The following is a 14,079-nucleotide window of genomic DNA, read 5'->3' on the forward strand; positions in this document are numbered from 1 at the left end:
CTGGGCAAAGACTGGTTTCTTATCAGTGCTGACCCTCTCTTAACACAGATTTTGTTATGGAAACTTGGGAAGAAATGTACCAATCCACACTGAACTGAGGGTGGGCAGAGTTCAAGTTGTTAGGGTAGTTTGTGGATAGGTAAAGTTGATGAAAAGTTGTTTCTAGTTTCACTTTATATGCTCTTAATACTGTGGATTTTGTAATTTGCTTACAAAGAGAGGGCAATGTGTAGATGTTTGCCATAGCTCAAATTCAGTCATAGCCCATGTGTACCGATAAATAAAACTGCTTTTCAATCTGTTTATGTATTTATAATGTGCCCAATGTTGTGCTTAGTACCTCTCAGAATAGAAGGCAGACCTTCTTGCTGCCCTGAGGAGTGCACAGACTGAATCAATCCTAATTGAGACAGGAGAGAGAGAAATGTGAGGGGGACAATACGGTAACTCAGCAAGAGCTATTGAATGGTCTGATGGAGTAATGCTTGGTGTATATGAGTTTTCGCAGGGTTAATGAGTGTGTTCATTGGCTAATGTCATGTGGCTATTGTGTCATAAATGTGTTTCGATGACTCTAAGAGGGAAAGGCATTCCAAGCAGAGGAATAGCAGGGAGGAAAACCCAAAACCTTTGCGAAAATAGTGGGCAAATGTGGTATGAAGGCTGATGTCATTGGCAGAGCAGCTAAAATTTCTATTAGAATATTATTTGGTTTTATACAGTGGTCATGCTTAACAGTTTATCATTTGCCTTAGATAGTTGTTTCTCAACCTTTAGGTCATGACTCCCCAGTGGGTCATGAAAGGCAATCAAGGGGTCACAAGACATTGAACGTTTTATTACAAATAAAGCCACTCTCTTCCACTTCCTGCCCACCCTTTCCCTTCAAGGACAAGTATTCTTGACCTCTTGAAACACACTCAAATTATAGAGACGTATTGTTGTTGTTACTGATACTTTAATAAAGAAATAAGAGTAAAAAGTGAATGGGAGTCGTGAAGTTTTTTGATTTCCAAAAAGGAGTTGTTGTGGCTGATATTGCAATTTCCTGGAGATCTTACAGTGTTAAGTTTATGTATCGTTGGGGTCAGGAATTGTACGTAATTCCATGGGGTAGGATGACCACAGGTCTTCCAGGAACTAAGATTAGGTTAGTTGACTCAGGTTGTGATACCTCCAGAGAAGTGCCGCCACCTAGAGAGGCATATAGTAGTTCAAAGTGGATTCTCCAGAGACCAAAAGACAAAGAAAGGACTTGTGGATAAATAGTCTCAGTTTAAACTGTTGCAGGGCTATGTTTCACATCCAGCAATTGGTCAGAACCTTGTGTCCAAGGGGGACCCCAATCCTTCCTGGGAAGGGTTGGAAGGACTTTGACTCAGATTTGGGAACATCAGTATACAATGCCTGGTGTGATGCCATCAGCTGTGATCATTCTGGCTGGCACAATGGCCCTCAGTAATCTGCTTGCTGGATGTTGATGATGAACCTGAAAAGATTGAGAGAGACTGCTTTGAGATGGTGCCTCCAGGGCCGGCTCCAGCTTTTTTGCTGCCGCAAGCGGCAAAGCGGGGCGGAGGAGATAAAGCCATGATCCGCGGCATTTCAATGGCAGCTCTACAGCGCCACTTCATTCTTCAGTGGCAATTTGGTGGCGAGTCCTTCGCTCTGAGAGGGCCTGAGGGACCCACCGCTGAAGACCCAGACGTGCTGCCCCTTTCCATGAGTGCCTCAAGCACCTGCTTCCTTTCTGGTGCCTGGAGCCAGCCCTGGGCGCATCAGATAACCAAGTGACTGGCTGCAGTGTTGTAAGTATTCCCTGTAGTAAGCACAGGGGAACTGTTCCATACACCAAGCATGTCTATGTTTTTCAGAGTAAAGGAAATTCCTGCAGCGTAGTCATTAGAGCAGGGAACAGGTGACCAGGAGTAATTGAGTATGCCATCAGTGTCACTGACTGTTTGATCTTGGGCAAATCACTTAACCTTGTTCTGCAACCTATAAAATGAGCATAATCACATTAACTGTCACTTATTTCATAGAAATGTTGGGAAACTCAGCTAACATTTCTAATGCTATTTGACATGCTCTGGGGAAGGAGTTGTTGCAGTCCAGATATTATTGGAAGGGGGTCTTTGAAGCTGAGAGAAATGTTATCCCGCTGGAGACGGTCCCTTCAAAAGGCTGTATGTGTGCATTCACGTTTTGAAGCATACTCACACGCACCATTCCTGAAGACGTTTCAAAGCAGGAGGCAGGGTCCTCTTGAGCAATCTTAGCATTTATCACATTTGTTGCTTAATTGCTCCTCTTTCTTTTGAACTGATTGCCAAAGTCAGCACCTGTCCCAGACACTCACCCCCTGAACCTGATGTTTTGTCAGATGGAGGGAAGGAGAACATCAGAGCATTTGAGGTGATAGAATACAGTTACCCTTTAGGAGAACATGCCCCTTGGGTTAGCAGAACACGTTTGATCCCATTAGATATAAATGAATTGTCACTTCCCTTGCTTCTCTGAAAGCTGTGCTGGCTATGTTATGTGTGAGTTCTGAGAGACATTTACTGTCTGCAGATCAGTGCATAAAGAGTTTGCAGTACACTGCACTGAACACCCAGCTGGTTTTGCTTTAAATTGGGTGCAGAAACTCTGATGTTTCTCTCTCTCTCTCTCTCTCTCTCTGTGTTCAGCATGGCTAATGGATGTCTGCTATGAGAACATGAGTGCAGTGCCAGTTTATCTGACAACAGGAGTCCAAAATGATATCAGAGATGTAGTAATCTGCTAGTTTTCATAAGTCTCTCTTGGTTACACAAAGTAACTTGAGGGATCTGTCTTGCATCTGGAATGCTTACCTGTGAGTATCCAAAAAGTTCAGAGATGCAGGATCATTCCCTTAGCCAAGTATTTATAGATCCGGCTCTCAGAAAACAATTTGACCAGTGTCTTCACTCATGTGGGTTTTGGTGAGTAGCAATTGTAAAACTTAGTTTGTGAATTTCCATTCTTGAACACAACAGCCCTTGCTTTGAAGTTAACATTTTGTTTCTATTGTATTCACAAGTAATTTAGTTATAGCGATATACAAAATGTAACTCTAACAGGGATAGGTAAGTGAAAACAATACAAGTAATATTTCATTAGTTTTCATGCAGTTTACACTCAAACATCTTCTCATCTTAGCACTCTCACACACTTTGGTCTAGGGTTATCCAATTACAAGGTATACATAATGATGTAATGCGATAGTAATCAGCAAGTAATAGATAAATGAAGGCAGTATCAGTAAGTAATAGATAAGTGAAGGCAATATCATTCACATTTCCTCTGAACTAAATTAAAACGTGAGTGAATTAGTACATGTAACATTTCTTTGATATTCACACACAAGTGAATTGACCTATTGCTCTGACCTGAGCTGGACTGTAAGCATCACTGGGGTATTATAGGCACATTTCGCAGATGAGACGCTTCTGGAAATAAAGAGAAAATTAGAGTTTAAAAAATAGCAGCAGCAAAAGCCATACTTGTGACGGAGAGTCTTTCATTATGAATTATTTTTAACCTGACAGCCTAGTAAACAGCCACCGCAGGTTGCTAACAGTGTCTGTGTTGGTGAAAACAGAAAGCGTGCAGCACCTGAGCTGGTTTGCATGGGATGATGCCATGTCATTACTGTAGTATGTACATTGTATGAATATTTTTGTGTAATAAGGATTGAAAAGCTTACCAGACACGTGCTGTCCAGAGGACTAATCCTGCAGCCTGAGGAATAAAGGAAAGGCAGGGTTGGAGACTTGTCTATATTAGTAATGTATTGATTGCTGACAACAGGTGTCATCGACTGGTGTCAAGGATGGTTAAACTGCAAATCCAGAATTTGCACCATTTCAGAAACCATGTTCCAGACCTTGCTCTGAGCAGAGCTCAGTCACAGGTTTCAGAAATGGTGTTGAAATTGGTTTTGTCTTCTTTTGCAGTTAAACAATTTTAGCACTGGTTAATTTGCTGCTTTTGCAGTTAAGCAATTTTAGCACTGCCACACCCACGGCTTTATCTTTCACATCAGTAGGTGTTGGCTAAATTTGAATCTCCACTCCATTCTAGCTGCTGGAAGGGAGAAGGAGTTTTGGCCATGGTTACACTGGCGCTTTACAGTGCTGCAACTTTCGCGCTCAGAGGTGTGAAAAAACACCCCCCTGAGCACTGCAAGATACAGCGCTGTAAAGCCACAGTGTAATCAGTGCTGCAGCGCTGGGAGCGCGGCTCCCAGCGCTGCAAGCTACACCCGTAAGGGATGTGGTTTACGTGCAGCGCTGGGAGAGCTCTTTCCCAACGCTGCCGCTCCGACTGCACTCACACTTCGGCAGCGCTTTGAAATGTCAAGTGTAGCCATACAAGTGTCTCATCTCCTAATTCCAGAGCCTCCAGGTTTGCAGGGAGAGATCTCAGCTACTCTTTCTCCCCTAGCTTCTGTTTTTGTGTGTCCTTCTCTCCTGTGGAAGCCTCTGTTGCCTGCCCCTGTTGCACATGTTTTTCTCCAGAAGCAGCATGACATTAACCTGATATTTGGCAATTTGCTGACTACAGAGTCCTGAATAGCGGCTATGAAACCGACCTTTTTACTGAAACTGACCATTTGGCTGATGCTTGACAAATCTAGGAGCAACAGCAGAGGCATTGGAGCAGTCTGTCTTCAGGCTAGGAAGACAAACCTGCATTTGGTTATGTCTGAAAGGTTTTCTTCCTGACCATAAGGGCTAGAAACTTTTTTCTTTATAAATAGAAGTGATTACTGAGACCCACTCCCACACACAAGGGAAGGCTACCCACTCATCATCCGTGTGTGTGGGTAAATGAAATGTTCGAGCCCAATTGTGAAAAGTCCTTCATCTCTTGTATTTAATAAAATAAATAAACAAGCAGGGATTGATCAATGTAGTAAGATGCTGAGGTCATGGGTAGAGAGAGCAGCTTTTCCAGTAATTAGTGAAGGATCTGTGCTTGTTCTGGCAAAAACAGCAATGACGTCAGTCTACCATTGGAGCGAGAGAGAGAGACTGCAGAGAACATTGAACTTGAAACATAAACCTTATTATTAAAGGGGCTTGTCAGACAATTTTAAGTGTCGGTCATGCTAAAAAGATGAGATTTTTTTTCCACCTTTTAAATTGCAGGGGAGTTCATCTTGTATTTTCTGGGTCTAGGGAACTGCTGCCTGTTGCACTGGTCTTTCATTAAAATAAGTAAATGATAAGTCACTCTCTCTTTTTTGGTAAATATGAAAAGCAGTAATTTCCCTGTTCTCTGGAATGCAGCAAGCTTAGTTCTGTCATGTGAAATCAAATCCAAATGGCAGGTGCAGCGTTGAACAAAAGAGGTGTAACCACACACACAGAACATGTCTGAAGCATGTTATGTTCCAGTATTAATTGTTGCTTTGTGGTTGCTTCAGTGCAATTAGTTCATTGTCTTCACTGGCAAGGTGCTCCAAATGCTGCCACCTGTGCGTTATTTCTGATGGGCTGCTGTGGTCTCTCAGTATTCTTTAAAATATGGCTCTGTGAACTAAGGGGGAGATTTTCAAAGGCCAAATGGGACTTAAGTGTCAAACTCCTCTTAACTTTCAATGGGAGTGGAGAGCCTTACTCCCCTCTGTGGCTCTGAAAACCTTCCCGAGTCTATTAAGGAGTCCTGAATCTGTCTCTTGGTGGCTGAAGTTAGCCCACTAACAAGAAGGCTGTAATATGATCACTAGATAAGAGAGTGAGTGGGCTCTCACGCAGGAGGCATCACTGAGCACTTTTTGCCATATGGTGTTTTCCTTTATACGCAAAAGCTAATGTGTCAAGGGATGCCACGTGTGGGTGTGTATATACTAATGGGATGATCAGTGTCCAGCCCATGTTGCTTTAACTTAGTTATTTCTCTTCTCCATTACAATTATGTTCATTTTCTTGGTTTTATTTTACAGGCCATGACTGCTGTGAGACAGTGAAGGTGGCACTTTGCGCTGCCAAGGAAGGGCTTCCTGTTCTAGTGGTGGCAGAGGAAAGTTTTCAGTTCATTCAGGATGAGGCCTATGATGCAGCTCAGTTCCTAGCAACCTGTGCTGGAAACCAGCAAGCACTGAACTTCACAAGATTCCTGGACCGGTCAAGGCCTCCCTCTGGGGATGTGGATTTTCTGGATGAGAAAGTGGTTTTGGCATTTCGGCATCTGAAACTGCCAGCAGAATGGAATGTGTTGGGAACAGACCAGACGCTTAATGGTGAGAACTAGTAGCAACTGAGTAATGTGTGTATGTATGAGAGAGAGAGGATCACTGCATGTGTTGCAATGTTTCTGTTGTGGAGAGTTCCTCTGATGTGTGAGGAGATTCTCCAGCAGATAGATCATGAGCTTTAGCCATGCTGAAGATGCCCTGGTGCAACTTTCCCCAAAACCTCATGCGTATCCACTGAGTTTGGAGCAGGGCTGTGTCTTCTTTTCTTGGCACACAGTCTAGTGCTTGTCTTTACCTCCTTTATAATAAAAGACCACAAATTGGCTTCAGTGATCCAGTGTTTTAATATCATGCACAGTGTGTTCTGTTTTTATATGGGGAGCGTGTGTACCAGTATTACAGTGATGACTGGAAGGCTTATACATAAATATCAAATCTGGTCCAAAGTCATGTTAAAACATACTCCTCTGGGTACTCAGTGTAACTGGTACCCTGGTATGATCCGCTGGCTAGCTAGCAGCATGCAGGGTGCAAGGCATATTCCATGCTGTGCTCAGCTGTTCAGAGCATGATAAGAAAGTGGAGCCTGGTATGTGGAAAATGAAGGGTTAAATGCTGAGGCAGCTTCCAGAGCATAGAGGGCAAGTGTAGAAGGCCCAGAAGATAAGGGCATAGGCGTGGAAAATTATGGCAATGACTGGTAAGGCTTGAGCCCAGGTATTCGCACCTTTGCTACCTCTACACTGCAAAGCAGGCTTGTAGGTGGGCAGGTCATCGCTTAACCCACACACCCATTCACACTCTAGACAAGCTCACCAGCTCGGAATGTACTTGCTTACTAGGTGTGGGTTTAATGGCTTTGAGTGTGGACGATGGAGGATATAGGCACTTCTGCACACCTTCATCTGCAGAGAGCGTGCAGCATAGACAGAGCTATAGAGTCCTTGCCAAATATTGAAACAGAACTATGAAGACCTACATGTTTATGACAAGTACACCTGCGTAGAGCCCTGTGCTCATTGGGTGTCACATGCAGATTCACGGTGCATTATATTTTTTGTAGTGATTTATGGCATATGCCTGCACACAGAGAACATGATTGTGAGATCTGTACTATATTACTACATGAATTCCCATCTCTTAAAAAAAAAAAAAAAAAGAGGGAGAGGGAGGCAATGAACCTTTTGCGTGTGGTGGAACATGAATTGTTTTGTGCAGACTATCATGGCAACTTTGTTCTCGCACAGCATGGTTTTCTGTAGTGTTTTGCGGGTGCTGCTCTCGTGTCTTTCTGTGAATAGTTGACCACTGTTTGGTTTTATTATAAACATGTATGCCTGGGCAGGCAATTGAACCAAGGTCAGTAAATGTTCACACTTTTGTCCACATTTGGTGGTTTCCGCATTAAAATTCAACCATTGAGTCATTCATTTACAAGTAGATAAACAAGCAGTGCTGCCAGTTTTTTCCTCTACTTGCATAGCTCCTAAATTCTTATTGTGGTTTTGAGAGATTTTTTTTTATCCCCCTCTCAGTTTAAAGATAATGCTAACACATGCATTTACATGCTGCTGTGTCAATAATGAAGTACATTTAACAGACAGTACATTTAACAGTGGTCTTAGCCAGACATTCGAAAATCATGTTTGAATCATTGGTGACTTAGGGCCTAATTTTCAGACACCAGTCTCTCTCTTTGACTTCACTTTCATTCGTGAGAATTCAGCACTTGTGAAAATCAGGCCCAGAGCATTTAAATTGTTCTGCTTAAGAAAAATGATTGTGTCAGAAAGCCATGAACATTCAGGGCTGAATGGCACCTGTGGAGTGCCTGTTACAACCTCAAGTAAAAAGAGAGGAGCTCCTGGTGGCCAGCAGTGTAAAGGGACCTTTCTGAGAGGTGTCCTCTGGGAAATGGATGGGAATGATCTTTGTTAACCTGAGATAATATAGATGAATAAATGAGTTTTATGTAATGGGATTAAATGTGTTTAGCAGCCACAAATAGATGGCTACACTTATATTGAGTCACACAAGCATTCCCTTGTGATGAGTCCTCCCCTCACTTAACTGTTTAAAGGCAGTTTATTGCTTGCTTGCCTGTCTTTGATCCCTCCGTAACTAGCCTTTTGTCTAAGAAGCTGTGCCTTTAACGTAGATGCAGTACAAAAGAAAAAGGATTTTTTTATGTGAATTTGGACTAGTGTTGTTGGTTTTTGTTTGTTCGTTTGCTTAAGCCCCTGGAAAGCAGGACTGATAAAAGCATCAACCAACTCTTAACTGTAGCCATTTCAGAGGACATGTCTCTAATTCAGACATGATTCTATAATCTGTTACTTCCTGATTGTGTCTAAAGATAGACAAAAGAATGAAATGATTCATACTTCCTACGAAGAGCAATTAAGGAAGTGATGCAGTAACTCAGCATTTCTATAGAGGTAGACTTTGGATATTGGCCTCTCAATCCAGTAAAGTTCTTTGCTTGTTTTTAGATGGTAGGGTTGTCTGTTGAGAGAATTCCCTATTTCAACTCTTCTCTTCACTGTGCTCCTCCCTCTTTCATTGGCCTGAGGTGCAACTGTCTTTGGAACTAAGGAGAGTGTCATGGAGCTCATCACCACCACTCCCAGAGGAGACAGAAAGGTCACTGAAGAGTGACGCCCAATTATAGCTGGTCAAAATTTTTCAGCTAATCTTTTGCATCAGTATTAGTGCGGGGGTCAGCAACCTCTCAGGAGTGGTGTGCCAAGTCTTCATTTATTCACTCTAATTTATGGTTTCACGTGCCGGTCATAGATGTTAACGTTTTTAGAAGATCTCTTCCTACAAGTCTATAGTATATAACTAAACTATAGTTGCATGTAAAGTAAATAATGTTTTTAAAATGTTAAAGAAGCTTCATTTAAAATTAAATTAAAATGCAGAGCCTGCAGGACAGTGGCCAGGACCTGGGCAGTGTGGGTGCCACTGAAAATCAGTTGCCTACTTCTGCGTTAGTGCTTAAACTTGGACCACCCTCCCCAGCAGTGGTAACACACCATAGCATTTACATTCTGTGTGATCTTAAAGAAGTATATGCACATTCAACAAACTGAGCAGTAAATATGTACACATTCCAAAGTGCTTCATAATCTTAAATTATTTTTCTTTCCTGTATTTTGTTAGTTTCTTTTCCCTAGCATGTCAGCATGTTTGACTACTTAAATATGAGAGAGGGAGACTTTTTAAGGATTAGTGAATGGTTTTCCCAATGGTCTTTCATTTTTGCCAAGTTAGGTTCTGCATTCTCTGGGAGCTTCCCATTATTCAAGGCCAAAAGTGTGCTTTCCCATACAACCAGATCTTTAAAAAAAATCTTTCTCAGTTGTAGGTAACAAACACCTCTAACAGGATTATTTAAAGTATGGATTTTGCAGTGGCCATAGGAGATTTGAAACTGTTCCAGTGGAAGATTTTTTTTTAAAAGATGGAATATGTACCCATTTTATCTCATTGGAGATGATTTCACTGGAGAAATTCACTTAGCCCAAAAAAGAAAGTAATTTTAATTTATTTCAGCCTGGCCTCTCCTCTCTTTTATCCATCACTCACCTTTCTTTTGATCACTCTTTCTATCTTTCTCCACCAGAGGTTAACTTAAAAATTTGATTAAAAAGATTACACATTAATTATACATAAATTATGCATATCATCTGAAAATATTGCAAATTAACCCATTCTTATTTTTTTAAATGCTGTATTATTTTTTTAAAATAATACAACCCCCCCAAACTATATGATAAAATTAAAAACCTTACAGCCCCAGAACAAAATATATCGAGGAGCACAATTTAATTTAATACATCAATCAGTATTCCAGACATTAGGTTAAAGAAACACTTAAATAAAATGTTGTGTTTTTTAAATTAATTGCGTTTTTAGTATGTTATGTATATCTAGCACAGAGATCGGCCACCTTTGGCCCACAGCCCACCAGGGAAATCCGCTGGTGGGCCGGGCCCGTTTTGTTTACCTGCAGCATCTGTAGGTTCAGCCGATTGCAGCTCCCACTGGCCGTGGTTTGCTGTTCCAGGCCAATGGGGGCTGCGGGAAGTGGCAGTCAGCACATCCCTCAGCCCGCGCCGCTTCCCTCAGCCCCTATTGGCCTGGGACGGTGAACCATGGCCAGTGGGAGCTGTGATCAGCTGAACTTATGGATGCAGCAGGTAAACAAACTGTCCCAGTCTGCCAGGGGCTTTTCCTGATGGGCTGCATGCCAAAGGTTGTTGATCCCTGATCTATCACATCACTAATATGAAATCCCAAAAACCCAACCTGCAGTTACAAGCTTGCTTAGGCCCTGATCCAGTGCCCTTTAAAGTGAATGAAAAGACTGCCTTTGACTTCAGTAGGCTATGGATCAGCCCCTGAGCCCCTGATCCTGCACATGTTTAGCTTTATGCACCATGAGTAGCCTCACTGCTTTAGTGGAGCACTATTCACAGTGCATAAAGCGCTGCAGGGGGAGGGAGAGTCAAGTCTTTTTCAGGATTAAGGCCTTTGATTGTAAAACCTTTTTTGGGGAGGGGGGAAGGATTATGTCTTCATAGGTTTTGTTCAGCACCTCGCACAATGGACCATGGAACCTGATTGGGAACTGTAGATACTGCCGTATAACTAAGTATTGTTAATTATATCAATAGCAGTTGTAGGAGAAACAGAGGAACCCAGCTCTGAAGTCTTCCTTATTACAAAAGTTTTCAGTGCAACTCTAAATTGTTTATCAATGGCCTTATCTTGTAACATATTCCTAATGTCCACTCTTATTTAAGGCAGTGTTCCTGTCCAAATTTCTGATTTGTTCCTAGATTTCTCCTCTGATTTCTGATCCTGCTTCACCAGGATGAGATATTTAGCAATAATCCTTTCAGTAATTTTGAATGCTACAGTTTGATCACCTGCAAAGTGTTTTTTTTCTCTAGCATTTATAAAAAAATCAATCTCTTTAGCCTTTCCTCATGACAAATGCTCTTAAAAGGTGTAATCATGTTTCATGCTCAAGTCAGTACTGTATTCCTGAGAAAAGGTGGCACAATAACTTGCCTCTAAGCTATAGCCTGCAGAACCAATTAGAAAGTAGGAGAAGGACTGTTAATGTACAATCTGTGTAAGTTTTGAGCATGAGTTGGTCATGTTCTTGCAAAATGGTTCATTTTTACAATCACAATTCTACTTCTGCCCCCCACCAAATGAGCTTCCATCTCAGAATGCAGACTATTCTCCTGACATCAGCCTTGCCAGCTGTGAATTGGTAAGAATTGTGTAAGCACTAGACAGCCTGCTCTCTGGTAGTGAGGGAAGTGCAAAGAAACAGACTCACAGCCAGACCATCTGATGTTGAGTAGATCAGTAAATGAATTGATTCCCTCCCCTTCTCGCTGCACTCGGCTTGATTCAGGAAGTTTACAAGCAATTTAGGTGCAGCCTTCTATGTTTGATTCTTGTTTCTATCAAATACATTTCTTGTAAGCTATATGGGCAAAGATTTTTCGCAATATTAAAGGTTTTCTTTCCATTCCGACATGTAGTAAACTAATAACAAAGATCCAACCCTATAGTTAAAGTCTGACAAATGAGGGATATTTTCATATTGACTTCTTTCAATATCGTACTTGCAGTAGTACCTTCAATAGATTCGTAATACTTCTGGAGATTCCTTGTGGTTACCGAACAGCACTGAGACAAGGTAACTCCTCACTGAGAGGATAAGGAGAAACAATTCTGAGAGCCAGACAACGTTCCTCTTTATAAACTAAAGAACACTGGACCCTGGTTGCGGACTGCTGACTCAAAGCCTGAACAAAACACTTGAATATGTTTTAACTTTAGGAATGTGCTTAAGTCCCATTGACTTCAAGAATTTGTATCACTTTCCAGGCACTCTGCATGATAAACATTCATTTGCAATATTTTCTTAAGAAAAATGCACAGACTGATGCTGTGAGATAGCTAGGAAGGAGGGGAAAATCTAGAACAAGATACTTTAACTCTTACTCATTCTGTGCATCATCTGAAATTATCTAAATAATTTGTTTGACTAGAATTGCATTAAGTTTTTGATAACCAGGCATACAAAATCACCAGTATATGACTGTCCTAAATCACGTAAGTGCATAATGCAACATTAGTGTCAGAGTGGCAAGGAGATACCCTTCTTAAAAGCTTTTGTTTTTAAATACTAGAGGGAAAGAAAAATCAGAAGAGACAAGCGTATGAAGATGATATGGGGAAAAGAGAGAGAGGAATGTTACAAGGCTAGAATAATGAGAATCATTTAGAAGCAACTGACCCTTGTCCAAGTGCATAAAAGAGGTGTGGTTAATGTGACCAGCAAGATAAATTTTATAGGACTTGTTGAGTCAATCATCTGTGTGAATGTACTCAAAGTAAAGCTTTAATAAAAGGTTACCAGATTTAAATGTCTTTTGTTGGATTATGCAAAAGCAAATGGTTTGAATATAGCTATTTCCAGAATAGATTATACCTATTGCTGTATGAATGGCATTATCCTGATAAGAATAAATTCAGCCATCAATAGAAATTAAAAGGAGATAATATGCAAATACAGTGCACCTCTCTGTACTGTTACATTTGCATCAGCCAAGTATGTGCTGGTAGCATTGCCTGATTCAAAGCAAGAAGCAATCTTGTGGATTAGGGGTAGAAATTGGAATGGGACTTTATGGACTGAAATCATCCTAACCTTATTCCCACAAAAAAGGAAGGGGTCTTACTGATATGCTTGTCTTGATTATGCCTGTACAATCCTTTCTCAAGCTGAGACGAGAGAAGTCTCTCTGGTGATACCACTACGCTGCAGAAGACAGAATATTGTTGTGGCAGCAGTAAAATGGATGTTGGTAGTGGTTGAAAGGGACGGTGGGCTTTCTGGATCAGTGGTCGCTGTCCATATTGTAATTTCAGGTTCAGAGGCTTAAATCTATCCATCTTCCACATGTTTTGATAGTTTCCCTTCACTCCTTTCTCTGGAGTAGCTACCAGTAATGCTTGAGCTTTAACTACAGACTTTCATATTAATTTGCAGTCCACTCCCTCACATTCCGCTTTTGTTGTATGTTGCAGTAAAATAACTGCGTGTAATAGGTCATCTTTCTTGTGTCAACAGCATGGCATTGTGCATGTGGTCTTATCATTTCAAACCAATGAGAACCTGGACAGTGAAGGAAAACCTTTTTCAGAACAAAATGCAAGATATCTTCAGCAATGGGAGGAGAAAGTGGGGGGCTGGAAAGTTGCAAGCGAAATAAAATTATTTTTTGTACAAGTGGTCTCTGCCCCCTAGTCCATCCATCCCAAACCTACTGCTCAAAAAGAGATTCTGTAACTGAGATATCAAAGCCATTCCCAATTCCCTTTAAAATAAGCAGGAACTGAGGCATTTCAGTCCCATACACTGCTTTGAAAATCACAGTTTAAAAAAAATTACCCACAAATCAATTATTTTCAGCTGAGTGGGTGTTTCATCTATCAACACTTTAAGGCACAACGTCCTTCTGTCTTGACCCTCCTCTTCTAAAGTTGCCAGTTCAGGTGGTCATCTGGGACTTACTAATCTGTGATGATAACATGTTTCCATTTCCCTTTCCCACTGAGGTGTGAGGTTTGAGCTGGGTGAGAGGGTAGTTTCCACAGAGGGAGGAGTGCAGGGGTGGAAGCCAGATTTGATGGGGAGTTCCACAATCACTCACTCTGTACCTCTTCATGGGAAGCGTGGTTTTTTTTTTCCCCCTCCTTTCAATCAAGTTCATTAAAAATGAAGCCCCTGGCTCAGGGAACACTGTGTATATTCTCAG

General features: G+C 41.5%; 1 protein-coding gene across 9 annotated transcripts in view; it reads left to right on the forward strand.

The window, feature by feature from the left end:
* Nucleotides 1–14,079, forward strand: part of AKAP13 (A-kinase anchoring protein 13) — a 332,046-nt gene that overhangs the window by 135,331 nt on the left and 182,636 nt on the right. For all 9 annotated transcript variants that reach the window (XM_030577586.1, XM_030577582.1, XM_030577585.1 and 6 more), the window contains one exon: nucleotides 5,975–6,271. In XM_030577586.1, coding sequence (XP_030433446.1) covers nucleotides 5,975–6,271 — 297 coding nt within the window. The remainder of the gene's footprint in view (nucleotides 1–5,974; nucleotides 6,272–14,079) is intronic.

This window comes from Gopherus evgoodei, chromosome 10 (genome assembly GCF_007399415.2).
Source record: "Gopherus evgoodei ecotype Sinaloan lineage chromosome 10, rGopEvg1_v1.p, whole genome shotgun sequence".
In the NCBI taxonomy this organism is placed as follows: Eukaryota; Metazoa; Chordata; order Testudines; family Testudinidae; genus Gopherus; species Gopherus evgoodei.